Source organism: Malus sylvestris, chromosome 8 (assembly GCF_916048215.2).
Source record: "Malus sylvestris chromosome 8, drMalSylv7.2, whole genome shotgun sequence".
In the NCBI taxonomy this organism is placed as follows: Eukaryota; Viridiplantae; Streptophyta; class Magnoliopsida; order Rosales; family Rosaceae; genus Malus; species Malus sylvestris.
Genome location: NC_062267.1, coordinates 1,594,644 through 1,619,221, shown reverse-complemented (window position 1 = coordinate 1,619,221; position 24,578 = coordinate 1,594,644). Strand labels below are relative to the sequence as shown.

General features: G+C 36.4%; 3 protein-coding genes and 1 pseudogene across 3 annotated transcripts; 1 reads left to right on the top strand and 3 right to left on the bottom strand.

Moving 5' to 3' along the window:
- Window positions 1-1,174: 1,174 nt before the first annotated feature.
- LOC126631287 (purple acid phosphatase-like) lies at window positions 1,175-2,317 on the bottom strand (annotated as a pseudogene).
- Window positions 2,318-5,723: 3,406 nt separating this feature from the next.
- On the top strand, window positions 5,724-9,854 carry LOC126631285 (protein NRT1/ PTR FAMILY 8.1-like). The gene is made up of 5 exons (XM_050301461.1): window positions 5,724-5,745; window positions 6,001-6,109; window positions 6,857-7,074; window positions 7,810-8,369; window positions 8,952-9,854. Exons 1-5 carry the CDS (start codon window positions 5,743-5,745, stop codon window positions 9,769-9,771), a joined length of 1,710 nt encoding a protein of 569 aa, XP_050157418.1. The 5' UTR covers window positions 5,724-5,742; the 3' UTR covers window positions 9,772-9,854.
- A 1,258-nt stretch (window positions 9,855-11,112) lies between these two features.
- On the bottom strand, window positions 11,113-14,710 carry LOC126633397 (protein WALLS ARE THIN 1-like). The gene is made up of 6 exons (XM_050303982.1): window positions 14,385-14,710; window positions 14,085-14,147; window positions 13,861-13,977; window positions 13,220-13,682; window positions 12,417-12,568; window positions 11,113-11,661 (listed from the first exon to the last, which is right to left on the bottom strand). Exons 1-6 carry the CDS (start codon window positions 14,603-14,605, stop codon window positions 11,457-11,459), a joined length of 1,221 nt encoding a protein of 406 aa, XP_050159939.1. The 5' UTR covers window positions 14,606-14,710; the 3' UTR covers window positions 11,113-11,456.
- A 5,060-nt stretch (window positions 14,711-19,770) lies between these two features.
- On the bottom strand, window positions 19,771-22,004 carry LOC126632494 (uncharacterized). Its single transcript, XM_050302913.1, has 6 exons — window positions 21,928-22,004; window positions 20,922-21,264; window positions 20,670-20,796; window positions 20,415-20,539; window positions 20,045-20,055; window positions 19,771-19,810 (listed from the first exon to the last, which is right to left on the bottom strand). The coding sequence occupies exons 1-6, from the start codon at window positions 22,002-22,004 to the stop codon at window positions 19,771-19,773; spliced, it is 723 nt and encodes a 240-aa protein (XP_050158870.1).
- Between the last annotated feature and the right edge of the window lie 2,574 nt (window positions 22,005-24,578).

Below are 24,578 nucleotides of genomic sequence, written 5' to 3'. Positions count from 1 at the left end.
TTATTTCGTCTATTTTATTTTCTTTATTAACCAAACGCGACGGTTGGATTATTTCGTCTATTTTATTTTCTTTATTAACCAAATTAGCTTTCGTATTTCACCAAGCACAATGGTTGAATTATTTCGTCTTTCTATATTAACCAGACAACTTTTTTGTTTCTGGGTTAAATCAACAGTTGGATTGTAAACTTCACTTCGTCTTTTTGTATTATGTGATGATTTTCATGTTGAATCATGTGAGTTATCTAATTTAATCTAATTCAAGACATCATATATGTTATCTGAATTATCTTCTGAATTATCTTTGGCACGATGGTATGATTATTTCGTGTATTTCGTCTTGTTAGAAGACTAATTCCAATTATTTCTTTTCCTGAATTCCATCTTTTTATGGGAAGTTTTCTAGTCTCATCATTAGGATTTGGAGGATTCCTGTTCCTACCTCTTGGGGAGGTTTAAGGTTTGCGCTTATCCGTACAACGGTTGAGACATTAATTCATCTCTATCTCTGTTTTCAAGCCACGTTTGTCCCTTTTATTCCACAAGCATCTTGTATATTTATCAATGCTGGGAATTATTGCCAATTCTGCAAGTGCACTTATATATTGCAATCGGAGTTGTTGAGTCGTAATTTCATTCTTTACCATACATTAAAGAAAGTGCGTAAAGGGTAGGCTATGCTAGTAGTTCCATCTGATGTGTAGAAAGAATGAATTATATAACTCTTAAGATTGAATGGAAACCATTCAACCAATATAGAAACATGAAATAATTTAACCATCGTGCATAGTCTAATTTAGAAGTTAGAAAGCTCGTATGGTTAATATAGAAAGATGAAATAGGCAAAATAATCCAACCGCCGTGCATGGATTAACTCAGAATTCAGAAGGCTCGCCCTGGTTAGCATAAAAAAAAGAAAAAAAAAGAAAAAAGACCGTCGTCGCGCCTTAACTTAGAAGGCTGACCTGGTTAACATGGAAAGACAAACAGAAGAAAAATTGTTTGTTGAATTCATTTCCCTACTTCTTGTGATGAAACCCCTTCTCTTCAAAAAAGGAAGAAAAGAAAGTGGTGACTGACAACACAAAAACAGCAGTGAAAATGGTTTTATCTTGTTGAGTTAAATGAGGATGAAGAACTGATTGTTTTATTCAGGATGATGAATAGAGTGCTATACAATGATTACATGAAACCTTTCTCATCCTTCCCATCTCTTGTACATTTGAATTTACAATGATATGGCAGGTGAGTGAAAACTTGTGCAGCAAGTCTACATGGTGGTTGTGAGGGCAGTGAAAACTTGATCTAAAAAACAGCCAAGGATGATGACTCTTCCAAGCTGTTCCAATATCTGCCCTTAAACCACAAAGAATCAGCTTCAACCGCATACCCGTCTCGATTCCGATGCCAACTGAAAAAAGCATGAGTTCTGTTCTTTATATTGAAAATCCCATGGCCAGAAAGCTGAGTAACTTGGCTGTGGTTCTGACATTCTGCAGAAAAACACAAAATACCACCGCAATTTCAAAACTTTTGATCAACAGGAAAGACTGCTCACAGTTAATACGAATGGGAATTAACATCATACTCGGTAACCAGTCCTTCTAGGTGTCCTCCAGCTCCAATGGTTATGTAAACCGGGGCTGACTGGTCACTTATCGGAGTGCAGAGTCTTCAAAATGTTGTAGGCAACATTTGATATCCTTTCCTGTGATGGAAACATTCATATCTGAAACCGCCATAGCTTAGTTGTTCGCAGGCATGTATAAGGTACACTTACATATCGTTCGTAGGCATGAACATGGCCAGGGAAGACAGCATCTACTTTATATTCCACAAACCATTCCTCGTACATAACTCTAAAGGATTCTCCTTCCATATAGCGATGCACATAACTGTTATACAGTGGAGAATGAGAATGCATAAGAACAATAAGCCATGGTGTCACTGTCTTGTTTCACTTTCGGAAGCTCCTTCGCGAGCCATTTGTATCGAGGAGTATATTTCCCTGCAAACAAAGCACAATTTGCGCGAGAGCACATAAGCATAACTAACCACGACTGACTCAGTACTGCAAAATTGGTCGCACGAGATGAATTTTGGCTATAGAAGTGAGATGTCAGCATTCTTACCATATGCTGAGTAAGAGGATAAGAATACTATATATGCTGAAGCTCTCTCGATGGAGTACCATAGCGGAGATACACTGCATGAAGCTAAGCTTCGTACAGAAGAAAATAACGCGTTGTGTATGGTTTGAAGGGTTTACTTTCTCCTTGACACAACATTGCAGTTATATCATACGCTTAATCATTTGTACAACTTGTTGCAGAACGAGATCGAAGTACTGCAAAAAAAAAAAAAAAAAAAAAAAAAAAGAGACATACAAGCTCAGGACAAAATCAATTTCGTGATTTCCTGCAGTCTAAGTGCAAGGCTGGTAAGCGACATTTCTCTCTACGAACCTCCCCCATGTATCCGGTATCCCACCGGTTATTGTCATGAAACGGAGAATCATCTGCGTAAGAGAGGTCCCCAAAAAACAATACCGTCTGTCCTTTCATAGGGTTTAAGTCATAATGTGAGAGTGTACGATTTGAATCGTGAGTTTGGCCAAGATCCCTGCTCAAAATGCAAACCACATTGATGAGAACAAGATAGGACACACAAAAATATGGTTCAAAGCATAACAAACAGCACAAGTGTGCCAATTTGTGCAAAATTTCTAAATGCATCAAATTTGAATTACCTGTGAGGCCAAGACACAATCACACTTTTCCCCTCATGATCTCGTTGTGTTATATGCACCTTCATCAATCACAACACTCAAAATTCAGAAAGCCCTAGTCAGGGCTCACCCAAAACACTATACAGAAATCAAAATCATAATAAATCATCAATCTTGAAGAACCTATAAAAAAATCTAAATCTCAGACGTGAGTTAGGTAAAAAGAAACTACCATAATCCAAATACCTCCATAGTAATCGAAAAAAATGATAAGTGAACATGTTTATCTTGTTATTTAAATAAAAAGGTAAAAAGAAAAATTAAAAACTGACACCTTGTTTCAGTTGTCAGCAAGTTCATCACTTATGTCAACTCTCAGTCAGCTTCAGTAAGACATACTTATAGTCAGTCTTCTCTGCAGTTTAAGAATTTTCCCTCCTACCGTCATTCATCAATTACGATTTATCTGAGTTAAAATCTGATGTGGATCTTCATGTAATGGGCGGATTTAATAAAAGAAAATTAAAAATGAAAGGCAAAACTGGAATTTGGCTCCTCTCCGATTGCCACCTGAGCAAGAAAGCAAACAAAGGTGTAAGCCAAGTGTTTATTAGAGATTTAAATAGTGAGGCTAGCCATGGACACGATATCTCCTGTTCACCAATGCCAAGTATTAAACCCTAATCCTCCACAAGCCACGTTTCAGGTCGATCATGTCTTCCTTACTCCTCATATATATCTCGCTACCCTTATGGGTGATCACCACCCAAATTAAAAAAAAATCGCGGAAAAAGAATCCTCAACTCTTCTAAAAAAATCGCAGAATGTTGAAGTCGGAGATGAGCGGTGGTAATACGACGGTTGAATTATCCACGTGTTCTAAAAATTTCACGGAAAAAAAAATCCTCAGCTCTTCTAAAAAAAAGACACCATATGTATTCTTTGAGTTATCCTTAGCACAACGGTTGAATTATTTCGTTTATTTCGTCTTGTTAGAAGACTGATTCCAATTATCTCTATCCTGAATTCCAACTTTGGATGGGAAGTCTTCTAGTCTCACCATTAGGATTTGGAGGATTCCTATTCCTACCTCTTGGGGAAGTTTAAGGTTTGAGCTTATCCGTAGAACGTTTGAGACATTAATTCATCTCTATCTCTGTTTTCAACCATGTTTGTCCCTTTTCTTCGACAAGCATCATCTATATTTGTCAATGCTGTGATTTATTGCCAGTCCTGCAAGTGCACTTATTGCAATTGGAGTTGATGAGACGTAATTTTATTCTTTACCATACTTAAAAGAAGTGCTTCACCTCGCCTTGCCTTGCTGCATCGTGCCTTTCATTACAATACCATTTGTTCGTAGACATACCAAGGAGGCGAGGCTATGTAGTCACCCTTCCCCAAAATCTCCCTTGCCTTTGAATTTACACGTAAAACAACTTATGCAAACATTAATATGGCAGGTGAGTGAAAACTTGTGCAGCAACTCTACATGGTCTGAGGGCAGTCAAAACTTGTTAAAATGCCAGCTAAAGATGAATGATTCTTCCAAACTGTTTCAATATCTGTTCGTCAACAATGTCGCTTGATCAACAGGTTGTGAAGACCATGGGATTTTTCGGCGCCTGCGAGTTCGTGGATGGAAATTGCTGGGAGACATTGCATTCGTCTCAATGGCGCACTGAAGGTATAAAGATATATGAAGCACTGAAGAGTTCAACTTTATTTACTAAGCCACTACCTTTATCTTTATACGTTCTTCTTTCTATATACTATATATTTACACACGTACGGAAATAGTAAGTGGTGTGTGTGTGTGTATATATAGTACAAATATATAAATACATATAGAGAGAGGTGTTTATGAATATCTATTGGGCTGCGGCGGCGCATGGGACTTTCTGTCGTGATCATCCTGGTGTGCTGTATGTATCATCAGGCATGGGACTCGCAAGTTTTATTGTCCTTGTGCATGCACGTATGATATGAATGGTATACTAATATACAAGTAAACATGTATTTGTGGCTCTACTCTGTCTCCTCCATATTATGCGAATGATTTTCCTTTTGAATCTTGTGATTTGTCTATCTAATCTGAGACACCAAACGAGCTTTCTGAGTTTTGAGTTAGACTAGGGGCGAACGGTTGATTATTTTGTCTTTCTATGTCAACTAACCGAATCTTCCTAATTCTGAGTTAGACCAAGTGCAAAGGTTGAATTATTTCGTCTTTTTATATTAACCAAATAAACTTTATGAGTTCTGAGTTAAATTAGGCGCAACGGTTGAATTATTTTATCTATTTTGTCTTTTTATTCCATTATAAATCATGTGAGTTATTCAATTTAATCTAATGTGAAGCATCATATGAGTCATGTGATTAGCCTTGACACAATGTTGAATTATTTCATGTATATTTCGTTTGTTAGGAGAGTGGAAGACTAATTCCAGTTAGTCTCTCTATCATTACTCTCCTCTTCTTAGATTTAAAGTAGTTTTGAATATTATACTTTTCATGATTATTTATGACAATACGATTCTTATCGAGGTCGAGTCCTCCATGGAAAAATTTGAAGATTTTGTGGATATCAAGAAGGTAAAATATTTTTATTTTTTGAATCACTACGTCATGTAATTTTTGTTTTCATGTACCAAATTTACTCTTAAGTAACTAATAAAGTAAGTAATATTCTCCCTTGATTTTAGAATTATCTTCTCTCTTTTTTTTCTTCATTTGTGATCAATTTTGATATTTTAAGAATACAATCTTCTTAATAAGGGGATTAGTTATAGAATAAGATCATTTTCCATATTTGCTTCAATTGAGGGACTCTGAATCGTACGGATTGATACTTTCCTGTTTCTTTTTTTCCCCTCTTTTCTTCTACTTCTTGTTATATGCCCCTTACTTCATTAGGATTTAGCATTCCTCGCACAATCTTCTTCTTCTTATTCTTCTCATTGTCCTGCTCGTATATGCCCCTTACTTCATCAGCCAATATCATCCATTTCTTATGGTAATCTTCTTAACTCTGCAAAACTCGTTCGTGTTTATTTATTTATTTCAAATCTGAGTACATGATGCATAGTTTAAATATATTTTCAGTTTTACTATAAAGAGGAAAATGTTCATAAGAAAAAATCAACTGAACCTGCATTGATACGAAAATTGCACTGAACTAAATCCGAAAGCAGCTGAAACTTTGGACACGGACTAAATGCCCCTAAATAGCTATACACTTATGCTATAACTAATCAACATCAACATGCAGGAAGGAAGCGTAACCACAACTTTGGTAAGCAATGGATGTGTGGACTTCAGGGGAAAAATTGCTGACAAGCAAACAACAGGAGGATGGAAGGCCGCACCATTTATCATAGGTACTTTATAGTAATTCTTATATGCATTACAAATTTACAATTTTATTATTAGGCTTTTTATAAAAATGATATTTGAAATTTGCATAACGTTTCACTTTGGTCTTTGAGATTTAAAATCGATAGAAGTGTCCCTGAGATTGTCTACCATCAATCATTTTGATCATTCTGTGAGAAATCTATGTTAAACTGACGAGATTTTTGTCAATCAACCCCTTTTCTTGAACTTGTGGTTTTTTTAAAGGAAAACTAATGAAAAGGGCTTGAAAACTTTGAGTTTTAACGATAAGGACAAAATAAAGGGTAAGGTGAATAGTACCATGATTGACTTTTTAGTGTAAAAATGTGGTTTTTCGTTAAAGTGAACAGTACCGGGAGCTTTTTGTTAAAGTTCCATTTTTTTAATTTAACAAAAATTTTCCATACAAGTACTAAAATGATTTAAGGTAGACTATCTCAAGGATCACTTATATCGATTTTAAATTTTAGAGACAAAAGTAATGAGTTATAACAATCTCAGAAACCATTTTAACTAAAAAGCTTATTTATTTATTGAGTATATCGATATTTTTACACTAAGGAGAATATGAGTTCGACTAAGCTACACAATGGATAACCTAATTTGGTATAGAATTCGTCATCCACGAGATTCGAACCTATGACCTCTCTTTTCAAAGTGAAGAGAAATACCACAAGACCGTAGTACTAAGATTAAATTAACTTTTTTTGTTTTGGCTTAATTAATTGTAGTGAATGAGGTGGCTGAGAGGCTGGCATTTTTTGCAATTGCGGTGAACATGGTGCGTTATTTGGTATACGAGATGCGACAGTCGCTGCCGACAGCGGCGACTCATGTGACGAACTGGATCGGAGCTTCTTACGTCCTCACACTATTTGGAGCCTTTGTAGCCGATGCTTATTTGGGCCGCTTCAAAACCATCATCACTTTCTCTTGTATCTATGCTGTGGTATGAAAGCCCATTTCCACTTTCATCTTGGATTTTCATCAACTTGGTTAGGCCCACAAGCCTTATTGGGCTGAAATTCAGATAATTGGACCCATTAGCATGGGGTTGTTTTGGGACTTTTGGGAAGTGATAAAAGTGTTTTTTTTACAAGGGTATTTTTAGGGCGCCACTATTCACATAGCTATATTTACTTCTCATACACTTTTTGTTATTTTTTTTTTCTTTGATTTTTTTAACTCTTTTGATCCGACGACTAGAAATTGAGAGGGATATGTAGAAGATAAAAAGGGGTGTGTGAATAACATCAACCATTTTAATCACAAATGGTCCTTTATCTCTTACCATTTCATCAGTTTAGTCTTTTATATTTCGAACTCATCAATTTCATCATGAACGCTCTCCGGATAGAATTTGTCTATGTTATATACATGAAACACTTGAATTTTTCAATAAATAGCTTATGAACGTAAGTGCTTCTTGCAAAAGCCCTTACTACTTAATGTGAAAATAGGTTTAAAACTAGAGGATGTATACATAATTCAAAATATATGGTTAAATTCCCTCAAAAATACTTTATGGTTAAATTAATGTTTGGATATATTGATGTTAAGTGAAAACGATTTCAAATCTCAATGAATGTTGACATATTTATAAAACTTCAATAAATCTTGTGAAACACAAAAATTCTCAAAAGAAGTTGGTGTAAGTTTAACTAACCCAATGTTTTTCTTACAGGGTATGATCTTGTTGACAGTATCAGCCTCCGTGGACAGCCTACGTCCACAGCCATGCACGGTTGAACCGTGCAGCCAAGCTACCAGCAGCCAGACTGCCTTCCTCTACGGCGCACTCGCTCTCATCGCCCTTGGAACCGGTGGCATAAAACCATGTGTTTCGTCCTTTGGGGCCAATCAATTCGACGAGGCTGATTCAAAAGAAATGGTAAAGAAATACTCGTTCTTCAATTGGTTCTTCTTTGCCATAAACATGGGCGTACTATTGGGGATCACGGTGCTGGTTTACATACAAGATAACAAGGGGTGGACTTGGGGTTTTGTAATCCCGACCGCGTTCACGATGTGCTCCATTATCATTCTAGCCGCTGGTGTTCCGTACTATCGTTATCAGAAGCCTATGGGGAGTCCTTTCACTAGATTCATTCAGGTTGTTGTGGCCTCAGTGAGGAACCATTTTAGCGGAGTTGAGGTGGTGCGTGATGCTGAGCTCTATGAGGTTAAGACCGACGAGTCTGACATCCTGGGTGCACGGAAGCTAGCGCACACGGCACAGTTCAAGTGAGTTTTAATATGTCTCGTTTTTGGGCTGCATAGCAATGCACATATAATTAAGTTCTATCTTTTGTCAGATAGTATGCATACATAAAGTTTTTTAGCCAAAATGGTTATGAGATTCTCATAACTCCTCATTTTGGTCTCTGAGATTTAAAATTAATGGAAGTGGTCCCTGAGATTGACGAGATGTCTATCGTCAATCATTTTGGTCATTCTATGAAGAATCTCCGTTAAATTGAATAAACCACATGTTCAAGGGGAGGGGTTCATTTAACAAAAAATACCCTCAATTTAACGGAGATTTCTTAAAGAATGACCAAAATGATTGACGATGGACAATATCTGGAACCACTTCTATCGATTTTAAATATCAGGGACCAAAGTAGTTATATGTCAATTTCATGGACCATTTTGGATAAAAGCCCTACATATAACTGTTTTGTGTATTGTGCGCTAGCTTAATGAGCATGAACTTGCTGAAAAATGTAGTATCAAGATTGTGAATTAACTGTTTTAGAATCCCATTTATGTGATTTAGGTAAGTTATATATTAATTGGCCACTTAATCAACTTGTTAATATGCAGGTTTTTGGACAAGGCAGCTGTGATGACAGACCCAGAAGGCAACCCAAAGAGTCGTTGGACGCTATGCACAGTGACCCAAGTCGAAGAATTCAAATGCTTCATTAGGGTTCTCCCCGTATGGGCATCAACCTTAGCTCTCGCCATCTCATTCGCTCAACTCTCAACCTTGTTCGTCAGCCAAGCCATCAAAACCGACCGCAAACTCGGCCACAACTTCGAAATTCCCCCAGGTTCCGTCCCTGTCTTCGCGGCCATCAACGCCTTAATCCTCATCCCCCTTTACGAAAAGTTCATTGTCCCCATCATTCGCAAACGCACAGGCCACCCTCGTGGCCTGACGTCGTTACAACGAATGGGGGTCGGACTCTTTATCTCAATCTTGGCCGTGGCCTCAGCCGCCTTGGTTGAGAAGAAGCGCCGAGACGAGTTCAGTCCGTTGAGAAAAATGAGCGTGTTTTGGTTGGTTCCGCAGTTCTTTCTCATTGGAACCGCCGAGGTGTTTACGTACGTTGGACAGTTGGAGTTTTTTTACGATGAGGCCACGGACGGTACGAGGAGCATTAGTAGTGCGATTTTTCTGAGTGAGATTGGGATCGGGAGTTGGCTCAGCACGGTGCTTGTTAAGATCATTGGGCGTGCGACCGGCGGAGAACAAGAAGGGTGGCTGAGGAATGATTTGAATAAGAGCAAGCTTAATTACTTTTATTGGATTTTGACCGCCATTAACGGTGCTAATTTCTTGGTGTATTTGTGGGTGGTTCGGCGTTACAAAGGCAAGGACGGTACCGGCACTAGTGTGATAGATGGGGACGAAAAGTGATGAGATATGTAGTTTGAAAGTGTTATGCAATTTGACGGTGTATTAATTAGTTTCTTCAATATATGGTCGTGCCATTTCCAATAGAGATTCATTTAAGATTTTTTTTTCAATGATCGAAATTGAATAATCACTATAAAAAAATTTGATAATATACACTGATATTAGTTTTTATATATTTTCTTAGAATGTTTACAGGACTAATGGCAGGTAACAATTCAACTTTTTTTTTTTTGTCACGAAGGAGGGGAGTGAAAATATCTGTTTGAGCCTTCATCAGTGGTTTAGGTGAATGTGATACTTATATATAAGAATCAGATACCGTAAGTTTAATTCATACTACACTTGCCATAATGCTTGAGTTTTATATCTTAAATGTGAGACCCATCGACTTTTCATCTTCTCTTTTTATGGTTGAATACTTATTTTCTCTTTCTTGTTATTTATGATACAGATATCACATTAATAAGTTCAATATATTGAGCTCAAAAATAAAAATCACTCTCATACCACTCAAATTTTCCAATTCACTGAAAGCCCTCAGATGCAAAAAGCGTGTAATTTAGCTCATCAAAAGTGTATATATATATAAGTTCGATTTCATTCTCTTACTGATAGTGCTTGTATAAAGAAATACATACTTACACGGACAAAAGTCCTGGAACATGATACAAAATAACTAACTACTTGCACAATGCTCTAATAGATGGGGATAAATGAACACAATTGATGCCATTCACATCACTAAAAGGAAAAGCAGCTTTCCATTATAAAAGAAATGAATGTTTCTTACAAAAAATTACATAAAAAAAAAAAAACCTAATGTCATTACTATTCTGGACCCCTTTCAAGTTTCAAATAATGTACTCTTTGCTGATGTGATTTAGGATCTGACAATAATCATGCATCAAATCTTACCTGCAATTTTGTCACCACACTAACGTAAAGAATTGTAAATAATTATACCTTTAATAGAAGAAATTATAATGCTTCTGTGAATTCTTTCAATTCTTAAAAGAATAAATAGCCGTAATAAAACCACTGGTTGATCATTTTTTAATATAAAAAAGACCGATATCAGATTTTTCTAATTGTGATTATATAGACATGAGTTGAGGTGATTGTGATATAAATAGTGATATTTTTCCCCATCAAAGTTTAAGGTTAGTTTCAAAATGGATCACAAGGATGTGATTTTCTAACATTGCACCTCGTATAAAATTAAAATTTCGTGGCTCATTTTAAACTGACTCCAAACTTCAATGGTGTTAAATGTACTTTAACCATATGAGTTTGTTTGCTGTGATATGAAGAGCATGAATTTAGCCAGCTTTGACTACAGTGTAGGAAAACCTTTTTCATTTAATCAAACCATAGAATTAACATATAATTAAAGCATTTGAGATTTAAGGCTCTGAGTCCCCCACATAGCTGACAATGATCATGATGAATATATTCATCCCCCTGAGATCTCTCCCTCTCTTTGATTTTCCCCCTTCTCCCCTTACTAAAGAAAGTGATTGAATAAAAGTGAAAAAACAAAGAGAAAAAAAAAAAAAAAACACCTTCATTACACACACAAAGCTTTCTGATATATTATATAGCTACGGCAGAATTTTTTTTTGTCCTCCTGATATCTCTTGAAGGAGAAGGGCCCAAGATTGTCGCTAAAAGTTGGAAAATGGCGATCAAACATTTTCGGTGGATGGGGGGATGAGCGGCTGAGTGAGGGACGTCTTGGTTTGGATTTTCCTGTTGTTTGTGTGCTCTGGAGTGGACTGGATTCCAGCCCTGCTGCTTCCTTGAGTAATTAGCTGAGCAAACTTTCTTTCTTCGCTTTTACCCCACAGCACTAGGTATAGTCCCACTATAATCAGCACTGCCCCAATGATCCTGTCCAATATTGTACAAGACCAATATTTAAGTATAGGTATATTCCACAACAACAAAGATGTGACCAAATTGTGATGTATGTGTTTTACATGAACTTCTGAATCATTCAAATCTTGTTTGTTTATTATTTATATATGTCTTTTTTTTCAAGTGTAAACATAATATTTTACAAAAAAAATTAGTATATATGTGGTATTGAAACACGTATAGACATCAAATTTATGTAAAATCGAGTATAAATTTTGACGAAAAGTACAAAAAAAACGCATGTTAAAACACATGAAATGTTATTATGTTTTATATATATATATATATAACTTGTTTTGACTTGTCAACCTATGTGTCAATGAATCTAACCCTTTTGAATGGATATTCTATAAAGAGAAATTGTGATGATTGCTTGGTTAGAATAACTCTAACTCCCACACTATAATAGAATCAGTGTGAAATTAAGTAGGACAAAATGAGAGCATATTTGTGTACTGCCATACAAAAGACGTGATCGGAAACCCTACTCAAGTTTCTATCTATTCTATGGTTCTCTCTTCTAATATCATACAAATGGTGTTGGGATGCATAGATTAAGTAAATGTTGGGTACAAACAGTGGAGGGTAATGATGAATAACACAGAGAGAGAGAGAGAGAGAGAGAGAGAGAGAGAGAGAGAGAGAATGATGAAATGAGACGGGAATGATTATTTTTAGGGTTTAATGGACCCAGGTGGTGGTGGTGGTCAGGACTATGAACTACTTACCCGCCCAAGTAGAACTCTTCGCCTAAAGCGACGGAGGCCATTATAGCGACAACGAGGGTCTGAACAGGCTGATATACGGCCACAAATACAGGGCCCCCTCTGTCGATGCACCATATCTGTACAGCGAATGCGATCCCTGATGCAACCACTCCCTGCAATTGCAATTATACATATACAAGTCCTATTAATTAACCAAAAAACAAAATTATATAAGGAAAAAAAGGAAGGGAAAAAAGAGAAAAGATTTAAACAGTATCATTTGTTTCACTTTCAATACCCACCACCCTGCATTATTGTGTTTGAACCTTAGAAGCTTTTTAAGTTAGAAGCAACCTGTTTACACATGAACAAGTTGTGCCTTTTATTTATTTTATGACTAGTCAGACTTTAACTTTGCGCTTCTGACTTCTTTTGGTTAACTAACCAGAAAAATATGGCACATGACACCATACTAGAGAGGAAAAAAATTCATCTTCTAAATTGGGTTGAGCGTTTTACATAATAAGAAAGATAAGGAAAAAAATGTCACATTCCTTCGCATAAATTTTTTTTATTTTTTATTTTAATTTAACACACCGTAGTATATGTTTATATAAAGTATAAACAAGTAACCTTTTTTATAAAAATAAAAAATATATAAACTAGGCGTTTTTCTTTTGATAAGTTGGGTACGGATTTAACCTAAAAGGGAAATAGCTAGTTACTTAAGAAGGCGTTTTAGTTTTAGAGAGGATTAGGAGATTTTCATCGATCATATATATACATATATAATTTAGTAATGATCTTAGCTACTAAGTACTTACCGCGTAGAGGATGCTGAACACTTCACCACCGTTGTGAAAGATCCAAGCCTGATAGTCTCGCTCAAAAACGGCAGCAATAATGACGAACTGTATAAGACCAAAGAAACACGTGTACGTCGTTACCGAGAGCCGAGCTGGGTACTTCTTCAGAACCGGGGCTTGCAGCACGAGCCAGGCGGACCACGACAGGCAGTGCCCGATCAGGTACAGGCAGCCCAGTGTCCAGCTCTTTCCATTTGCATCGCCGAGCGATGAGAGAGTCGACACTATTGCTGATGAAGAAGTTGATGAGATTGCAGAGGCGGTAGTTCCGCTCATCAAGCTCATCATCTGGAGTGGAGGAGTTGGGCTGTATATGGTAGGACCCTTGTATAGAGTGATTACCGACGCTCCAGCGACGCAGAAGACCGTTCCGACCACCTTGGCGATACCATCTTTGCGGTTTAGTCTTACGTGCTCTATCCTGCAATATTAATTTATAAAATAATGTTATTTAAACATGCAAAAGTGACGCTGACAAAGTAAGTATATGTGTGTTTGTGTGTGTGTGTGTGTGTGTGTGTATATATATATATATATTGATGAAGAACTTGGAATAAAAATATTATGACTTATTATGTAAGTTAATAAATTAACGTTACCGGAGTATGGCTGCCATGAGGAAAGTGATGGCGGGGACGGAGTTCTGGATTGCAGAAGCAAAGGTGGGTGATGTGTTGTCCAACCCCAGCAAGTAAAATCCTTGGTTTGCTGTAATTCTGTAAATTAAGAAAATAATTAGAGTGAAACAAAAGGTGATTATTAAATAGTTAATTAGCAGAATATATGTCTTGGCTTTTCAAATGTGTAATTTTTTTAATCATACCCAATAAGTGCAAGCAGGAAGAACTGAATGAGAAAGTTTAGAGTGATTGCAGGCCTGTCCTTCCTGATGAAGCAAAAAATCAATAACAAGATGAACACGTTAATTAATTAATCTCCATTAAGCAATATTGATTAATTATAAATAAGCACAAACTGCTTTTCTCTCCTTCTCGCTAATGTTTATTTCTTTTCTTTGGATTGAATTAATCAAAACAAATCAGTTGATAGAAATAAACATGCTTGAGCATCATAAAGAGAAAAGAGATGCGCCGAATTTTTTTTATTTTAAATATATGCGTACTTCTCTAGAAAATAGGCAAAAGGAAGGAGGAGGAGAATAGCGATGATGTTTCTGTAAACTGGGAAGACGAGCTTGCTAATGCCCATGTTTAGGGCAGCTCTTGAGACGACATGGAAACCAGCGTAGCCAAACTGCAAGACCAGCATGGCGCCATGCAGTTGGAGCCTCTCAGGCACTGAACACATTCTCTTTGCAGAGGATGAACCTACTGCGTCAGCCATTGGTTAATCACCTAATTAATCTAGCTGATCAAGCTAGAAAATGGAGATTAACAACGTAAGACAAGAAAGAGGAAGAAGAAGAGAAGTGGAGGTGGAGAGTTAGGGATGGAATTAGAGATATAAATATAGAGGGGAAGGGGGGAGTCAACAGAGTCAAGAGATAGAGTGAGGAGATGGATGTGGGTCCCATGTGCGTCCAACAGGGCCCTAAAATGATATTTGGTCAACTGTTGCTAACCTTCAAATGTTTTTATTTGTCTCCCACATTCACATATATTCTGCTTGGCTGAAAAGACAACTCTCTAATGGATCGCACTAATATGGAAAAATAAAATTAATTTAAAATTAAAATTAAAATTCTTAATCAATAATTAGTGTACACTATTATGAATGCACCTATATGAAGATTAGGTAAATATACAATAGGAAATAAAACATAATAAGAAACAGAGATAAATTACGTTCAATTCTAAATAAACTGTTATTGATACTTTCAAAATTTAATTGTGCACTCCAAATTTTATATATTTAAAAAGAAAATTACTTACATAAAAAGTACTCAATTAAATTTTTAAAGTATCAATAATATTTTTCGAATTGCACTTCACGCCAACAAATTGGTAGGTATATTATGTTGATACATTTTGTGCACAACCATAACAATATACCTAATTCAAATTACCAAACAAGGCAATATTACCTAATGAAATTACCATAAAAAAAAACCTAATTAAAATTACCAATAAATAAATAAAAATTTTGCTTGATTCAAAGAACGAAAGTCAAAATCTAATCTACTACCTTGACTTAGTAAAAAAATTATCTTAAAAGGTTAAAAATGTAAAAGCCCAAAAGGCTTAAACAGATTCTCTATTTTGGCAGCACGCTATTAATGATGATAATCGAGGGGGAAGAGCTCGCCATCGCCCAATTGCATGATCCATGATAGATAGCGCGCACGAGGGGATGTGAAGAGATTTTTCAGTGTGATCGGTATACGAAGTGGTACATCATATATTATTATACAAATTGTAAGATATGTGTGCTAAAACGTTAATAACTTAAAAAAATAAAATTTTCCCACCACTTCTATTAAAACACGTGATATATCACTTATGTTCCCGTTACAATTAAAAATTCCTTGGGGATGTGGGAACCCCAAACCCCCATCCCCCATACCATGCGTTCTCATCCCCTGTGAAACCCTAGAACCCCACCACCACCACCACCCATCCCCATTCCCCCAAACCCCCTCCCCCATAAACAATATATATATATATATCTATATATATATATACGAAAATCCCACTTTCCTCCTGTACAAGTCTCATCATTTCTTGTATTGTATTGTTGTATATATGAAAATCCCACTTTCCTCCTGTACAAGTCTCATCATTTCTTGTATTGTATCTGTACAACAATATATATATATATATATGAAAACCCCACTTTCCTCCTGTACAAGTCTCATCTATATATCTATATATATATATATATATATGAAAATCCCACTTTCCTCCTGTACAAGTCTCATCATTTCTTGTATTGTTTCTGTTTCTGTACAGGTGCACAAATATAGTTTTAATATAGGAAAAGTACTTGGACTCGTTCTTTTGGAAGTAGGCATTTCCAGGCATGCGGATTCCTCCTTGTAAGAATTATTTTGGGCAACTCTAAAGTACTATACACGCAGGAGAAAACTAGAGCTTTGGTTTCTGAAAAATTTAGGTTAGTAAATTTACGTATACAGTTACAAACTTATTCTTCAAAAGTACTTCTTGTTTCCATGCATATTTTAATGTTTCATTAAATCGCACGTCTTTATAATTCTGAAGTACTAGACATATATCATACACAAACATATGTATTTTTACGTTTAAAACACGTTATTTTGACACATTTTCCAATATATGATTACGTTTATATACATATTTTTAACATATTATATGACACATCCCGACCCGGATTGTCCACTAGGACTCTAAATCGAGTTGTGATGGTCGACACCTGGAAGGTGACGAAGCCATAAAGTGTTGTGATGTGGAAAATGTGAATGAATTTAAACCTAAAAGTGCCTAAATACAAGAGTGCGTTGTGAGCGGGAATGAACTCATTTCACGCGTGACGTCAAAGCATAAGTAAAGTACAGTAGAGTGGATTGAGAATCATACCATCGAAGGTAATCTTCAATACCAAGATTTTCCACGAATCCTCGTCGATAAGAAAGCTCGGCTATTAAAACCTGGAGGGGCGAAAAACAAGGGTGAATGAGCCTGGAAATAAAGTTTTAATAAAAATCTTTTGAAAACGTTATAACCCCTCGCTGTAAAACATGTATAGTTTTCAAAAAATCATACTACGTATAAGTATGAAATCAAATGCAAATCAACAGTAAATCCATAAATATTCCAAATCACTACACATCAGCAGTAACATAAAAAAAAAAAAGGTGCTCATCAATATATGCTGATACACGAGTCTGAGTTGCCTAAGGCAACCTGTACGACTCATAAATCAATCTATGATAACACACGAGTCGGAGCTGCCTAATGCAACCTGTACGACTCATAGGCAACCTGTACAACAATGTTGGAGTTGCCTATTATTGCAACATGTACGACAGTGTTAGAGTTGCCTATCACAACCTATACGACAGTGTCGGAGTTTCCTATTATTACAACTTGTACGACAGTGTCAGAGTTGCATAAAACATAAATATAGTCATGTCATAACTCAATCATTTCAAATAACACCATAAACTCACCTGAACTTACATGTGTGTCCCGCGTTCACCTTAGCACTTCCAATCATTCACAACAATTATATGCAGGTAATATACATATGGATATGCTATGATGCAATCTAAAACTCAACCATATCATAGTATTTAAATATATATATATATATATGACATGACATAAAATGCATAAATCAATTTAAAAGCATTTGTGGAACTATCAATCATATATATACTATAAAAAGGAAAAGACCCACTCACTTAAAGTCAGCTCTACAATTCCCTAGCATGAATATCGATGCGTCACGAACCATCAACGCCTAGAACAATTATCAAATAACATCTCAGAATTCTTATCGATAGAACACATAACTTACATAAAATACATCCCCAAGGATGTTCTAGAGTGATTTGAAACCCATTGACCAAAAATCAACCGTCGGTCAAAGGTCGACGGTAGGGTCCACAATCCTACGTAACCTAATCCAGAAGATCCGCTCCTCGGATTTGCGATCCGTAACTTCTAAAGATCCACATTATGCTTCTAGAACATCATACTAAAATTTCATTACGATCCAACGGTCGGATCTTTGCCAATTGCTAGAATTAAGTGGCGGCCGACGTTTTATTTACGAGCTTACAAATTCAGTTTGGAAAGATTTGTATGTTAGATTCCCAATTCGTTAGTTCCTATTGTCCTAAAATATTACGTATTATAATGTAGTAAATTTTGGTGACAATCCAACGGTTGGATCGTCTTCATATAAGGATCAAGTGACGATCTCTATCAAAACTATGTTCAAACAATGAAATTTCAACAATCAGACTTCACATATGGAATTAGGGTATCAAATTTAGCCTAGGAAGGTCAGAGGATACCTCGGCCCATGAGCTGCCGCAGGTGGCAGTCGGTCGCCCCGACTCACCAGAAAATCCAACTATTTCAAAAAATTACCAAAATTTACAAGAATGAAGATCTCAATGAGTAGAGCAAGTTTTATACATGTGGCCAAGTCTAATTTGGCCGGGAAAGGCTCTAATTCATCTTGAACCCGCCGAAACCCTAAGAATGAGTGGCTTCGATCCGTCACTTACGGTGCTTTGCTTTCCCTATAGTTGTTTGGGATTTGTTCCAAGCCTTAAGGGAAGTCTAATGGTGGTGGAGATGCATGTAGTTGGCTTCAGATTTAGGTGATTCGAACACAAAGCCACCGCACCCCACCGTGCTGGTTCACCTAATTTCAAGGCCAAATCCCTTGATTTTTTGGGTGTAATAGGAAGAGGGAAGATCATATAGGGTTTTCCAAGTGATGGTTTGATGTAATTCGTCGGAAAAAATGGGCGGAAAGCCGTCGGAAAAGTAAAGAGCCAACTGGGTCGAGACAAAATGGTGCGGGTCAAGAATCCCCCGTTTCCCCTTTCTCTCATTTCCCCTCCTTGTTCTCTCCCCCGATTGGCCATCTCCCTCCCTCATTTCCCTCATTTCTCTCCTTGCTTCCTTCATCTCCTCCGTCCATCTCACTCCCCTTCTCAATCTCAGCCACACGCGTGGCTCATCCCATTACTCCAGATTTTCTGGAGCCTTCCAATTAAATGGTAAATGATCTATTTTGCCCTCCACTTCACTCGTTAATAACTCCTTCATTATAACTACATTTCACGAACGGTTTGCTCCTACTCATTCGTGAGGTCGAGCTCTATCCAAATATGTCAAGAAACATGACAGAATATACGAGGATCAAATACATCCTCGAAAAATTTCATTTTGCCCCTAGGCCATTTCCGTCAATTCCCTCGATTAAAATAAATAAAAACTTAAATTTAGGGACGGGTTGTCACATTATAGAAGTAAATGAATAATTTTAATAAAAATATTAAAATAGTTAACAATCTTGCTCCTAATGAGTATATAATACTTATACAACAAACAGTTTATACATTATTGCTTCTAGGGGTGGTTCGGTATGGGATCCCATACCGAAACCCTTGTCCCGATTCCCAAACCTAAATTTTCCGGAATCCCAATTTCAATCCCGATCCCAAACCAAATTTTCGGGAATCCCAATTTTCGGGAATCCCGAAATAATTTCGGGATTTCGGGAAAATCGGGAATCCCAAAATAGTTTTGGGCTTTTGGGCTTTTGGGCTTTTGGACTAAAATTTGATATGGTATTTGGGCTGCCAATCTGTTGAATATAACCATATAGACACAAATCTTTTCTTTGTTTTTGTTTTTTAAGCAGAAATTTTGCTAACTAACTAAAACATGAAATGACATGGAGTTCTCAACGAATAAAACCATAACACAATCTGTGCAGTGTGCAAATCTGTGCAGTGTGCCAATCTGCCCAATCTATGCAGTGTGCACAAATATGTGCACAATGACAATAACACAAATCTGTGCACAATAACAATAGCATAAATCTGCCTATTCAATTTCTACTACAAAAGCACCTTGTTCAGATGACCTACATTGGAAAAAGAAAAGTAAAAAGAATTTTGTACGCATAAATACATCAATCCTTACAATGATGATTAAAACGAACAAAACATGACATAATACAAGGTTACAAGCAATTCAGCAACTAACAAAAAGTGACTGATGATTGGATGTTTAGACAGAAATATACTTCACCCAGAGTAAAGCGTGTTGCACTCTCTGCTACGCAAGCATAAGAACCATCGGCTTGTTTTAGGATTACCTGCCAAGGCCCTGCACAAAATGAAGAAAATATCCATTGAGAAAAACCAGAGGATTTTCAGAAAAATAAAGTGCCAACAAAATCATGGTTAACAACACAAACAAGCTGATTGTATAGCAGAACCTTCCTGGATAAAGAAACGTTGGGGTTACAAGCGCATTGATAATGAAAAACATAAAATCAGAAGGAGACAAATACAAGTAATGGAAACATCTAATCAGCACACAAAAAAATAGCATTCAGAACCAAAATGTTAAGACTTTAAAGTAGCAGACACAAGAATGAAGATATTGATCATTAAGCAAATGAACAATGCATTGCATTTGCGCATGAAGTAGAGCTATTATATAAGCATGCAATTACAATGCACAATCAAATGATAACAGGGTTGGTAACCATGAGGAATAGGGTGGTGGTAAGCAGGGTTGGTAACCATGTAAGCAGCTCTAGGCGGCTGCACGCGGCCGAGGATTGGAGCTGGTGATCTCACTTGCCCTGCAATCCAATCAACCAAAGCAACAATTCGATTGCAAATACAGCTTTAGAAATGCAGTTCCTAAGTACCCAGCAGAACAAAAATGCAAGGAAAACAAAAAACACAATGAGAAATAGATTAAAAATATACCATGAAAAAGGAAAGGTTGGCGGGGACGACCCAGAGAATCAAGATTGTAGTTAGCTCTGCGGCCATCGATCACAGGATTGGGATCCAAGCAAGCCCTTCTTGCAGATTCAGGATCACGAAATGTGACCTAAACCCTCCAAACAAAAACAACCCAGAAACCAAAAAAAGCTGATTAATCTCAAATTGATCAAAATTTGATCAATTGTTTCATACTTTTAGGAAGATGAGAGAGATGGGTTATTGAGTACTGACAAAGCCATAGCCTTTGGATCGGCCGGTGTTCTTATCGGTGATGACGACAGCCTCGAGGATTTCGCCGAACTGCTCGAAGTGACGTCGTAGAGTGTCGCTCTGGTTCTGTTCTGTCCGTGAGAGAATCGCCCGAGAGAGAGAGAGATCGCGAGAGAGACCGGTGGTTGTGTGGTGAAGGAAGGCTGGAGAGTCAGAGACGAGGGCTCGGTGTTGTGGTAGGCCGGTGGCTGGCCGGAATTCAACACAAACAGTCAGATGAGGGCTCGATGAGGGAAGGGGCTGCGCTTCGAGTTCGATTGGATGGAACAAATGAACGGAAGTGAAATCTGAAATGGGATCTGACCTAGAAACAAATGAACAGCACAGATTAAATCTAAAACAATGAACGGTTGGAAATAATTCTCTTATAATTAAAAAATAATATATATAATATTTTTTTCGGTTCGGTATGGGAATACCGAAAAATGGAAATGCAAAACCGAATCCCATACCGAAAATTTCGGTTTGGTTCGGGATGAAATACCAAAAATTTTGGGAATTTTGGTTTGGGATCGGGATTTTTTTGGTTTGGTTTGGGATTTTTTTCCAGCCCTAATTGCTTCTATTGAATATAGTACTCACTCAGAAAAGAATTATTGTAAAAGGAAAAATATAACTAATATATAGAAAGAAAGAAAGAAAGAAAATGATTTCGGTTTACTATTATTGTTCAATATTACGTAGCATTGAATTGAATGATAATGTTTGAGTTTGAAAATATAAATTATAATAATTAAAGCAGGTAAACAAAAATATCGTTTAACTTGACAGGTGCAACCACGACAGCCAAATATAACGGCTAAAACTCTTGCAACACCTAACTTATATTATATTATATGTAACATTCAAGTCACACCATAACGTTGAATCTTAACGAGTCAAAGATGGACTCGACCAAACACTGGCTCGGAAGATTCTCTCGTGCAAAGAAAATCTAATTTTATCTGTCACTGATGTACTTATGCACCTGAAAAGAGAACGGCACAGAGCAAATGCAATTAGCATCACAACTGGGTTGGTCAGGGTGGTGTCCGACCGGTTCATGCAGGCCGGGTCAGATCACCCCGTCCTTCTCTTCCGAAACCCTAGCTTTTACAATAAACAGTACTTTTACAAAAGTCCTCTTTGCTGTCAGAAATGATAAATTTTTTAACGCATACGGTCTGATAAATTAAGTTTCATAATGTAAGTGGTTGATAATTTTATTTATTTTTTAAATATCTAATCATTTATATTATAACACTTAGTGTATCAAATTGTTTTTCCAGTACATTAAAAATCTCGTTAGTTAGCAACACCTTTTAACGATAAAAGAACCCCTAATTAATTCAAATTAATAAATATATTGTTCCTGGGCAGGCCTTTGGTTCCTTTTGAACTATAGAATGATGGTGGTCTCAACTGAGGGGAGGCAGCATGTCTCTTAAAGTGAAGAGGATTCATATCACCATATCACAACACAACCTACACAATTGATCGAGAAACACTTCATTAGGTTTCCTTCGGGTGGCCAGTCAGCAGTGGGAGAATATTTTTACTAGCTCTCACTTAGTGGAAACACTTCATCCTTCGGAGGAGGATCAATGCATCATCAAACATCTTATTAAAACAAATTAAAGACGCTTTAATTCTCATTTGATAGTTAATTAAGCACAAACTGCAAAGATGGCATCGAGGATTGAATTTGAAGGGTTCTCGCACTAAAAAGACTCGAAAACAAAAAACAATGCCAACTTCATCAATTTAATTATTATTTTTTAGAAACTGCTTTTCAAATAACTGGAAGAATTTTTTACAATAATGTTTTTTGAATCAATTTTTAGTAAAAATGTAAGTGAATCTCGGAAAATGACTTCAATACTTTCTATAAGAAGCACATATATATGTTTCTTTTAAAAAAACTTCAAGTGTTTTTAAAACCTAAAACTATTTCACCAAAAACGTTTTTAGTCATTTTAAAAGCACTTTCATTTACCAATATGGTGACTATTGAATTTACCAAGTTAGCCCTTATATTTTGTTTCGAGTTTTTTTAGTTTGCAGACCTTTCAGACTTGATATTAGATACCATCTTTAATTTTTGTAATAGAACCACTATTGTTTCGCCTAAAAATATTTTTTTCTTGAGTTTTATATCAAGAGAAACGCGCAGAAAATATGGATTCTTCCTGTTGGCTGCTACTTTTTATCTTTTTGAAAAATATACTAAAGGTCCTGATCGATCACCTATCAAAGTGGCGTACATTTTTTTCTTACCTTTCTGATCGATCTCAACCAATGGAGGACCCTAATCGAAAAGAGGGTTTTAGTTGATCCTATGATCTTAAAATCTTCACGACCATTTGTATCTTGTTTTCTTTTTTGTTTCTCTCCTTTTATGTTTTATTTGTACCATACTTTACTAATCTTAAAATTATCGAGCTCTGGTCAACTTTGTATTTTCAGGGATCCATTGAAACGTTCATGTTGAGGCACTTCTGCCAAAGCACATGAGTTCCTCTCTAATCAAGAGACCAATCACATAATGTCACATGTCAATATCAGAATAAAACTTTTAAAGTCCCACATTGACCGCGGATGAAAGCAAGAGACTCTTCTCAACTATAAAATGAGACCACTCTCCTACAATTAATCCCTAATGTCATTATTGTACTTAAACCTGCCATTAGAACTCACTATGATGATTGTGTTTGAACCCTATATATTGTGTAAACTCTCCACTATTAATGAGAACTCCTCAACATGTGGACGTAGCCCAACTTATGATGAACTACGTACATCTTGTGTTTGCTTCCCTTTCTATATCTCTTTACAAATTATCCTCACTAAGTGACCGGAGCAACCTTGTAAAAATTACAAAGTTGACACTTTACATTGTTCCAAAATCTCATTGATTTTGTGTATTAACGTGTTTAATATATAAAATACTTATTAAGTAAATAAGTTATGTAGAATTATGAATTTAGGATCCTAAGGTAGGCAAGATAAATAAACAATATATTCAGTTATATATTATTCCTTTTAAGCCTTAATGGGAAAGTACATAATGCAACTTGAGATCATCATCATATCAAGAATATTTTTACTTTTAGGCCGCTAGAAGGGTGTAGCGTGGCAAAACCACCATCTGATTTCCTTTTTAATAAAAATAAAAGAATATCCTTACTTCCATAGTGTGAATAAAGGTGTGATACATGTATAGCAAAATTAGTTGGTTTGAGCCTCTATACACATGGGCGGAGCCACCAAGGGACCATTGTGGTTCTGGGCCTATCCCAACCACTTTCTAAGAATTTTCTAGCATCGTCAATCTTGTAGTTGTAGAAAAGTTAGACATGAGGAAAGAAAATAAATTGTCCTCGTGAAAGTGTAGATTTGAATGATGTCATGTCTTATATTTTTCTAACAGTTTTGTTTGTTTTGTCTTTGTGGTTTAGTGAAACTCAGGAATGGGGTTTTAAAATTGATTTTAATGTTATTTCTGAAGCAACCTAATCAATATTTGCAAGCCCCCTCTTTGCCCTCAATTTTTTTGTCAAACGATTCAAACTAGATTTCTTTGTATTTTATAAGTCAAATTTTTTTAGCCAATAGTAGGAATAGTCCAATTTATCAAAA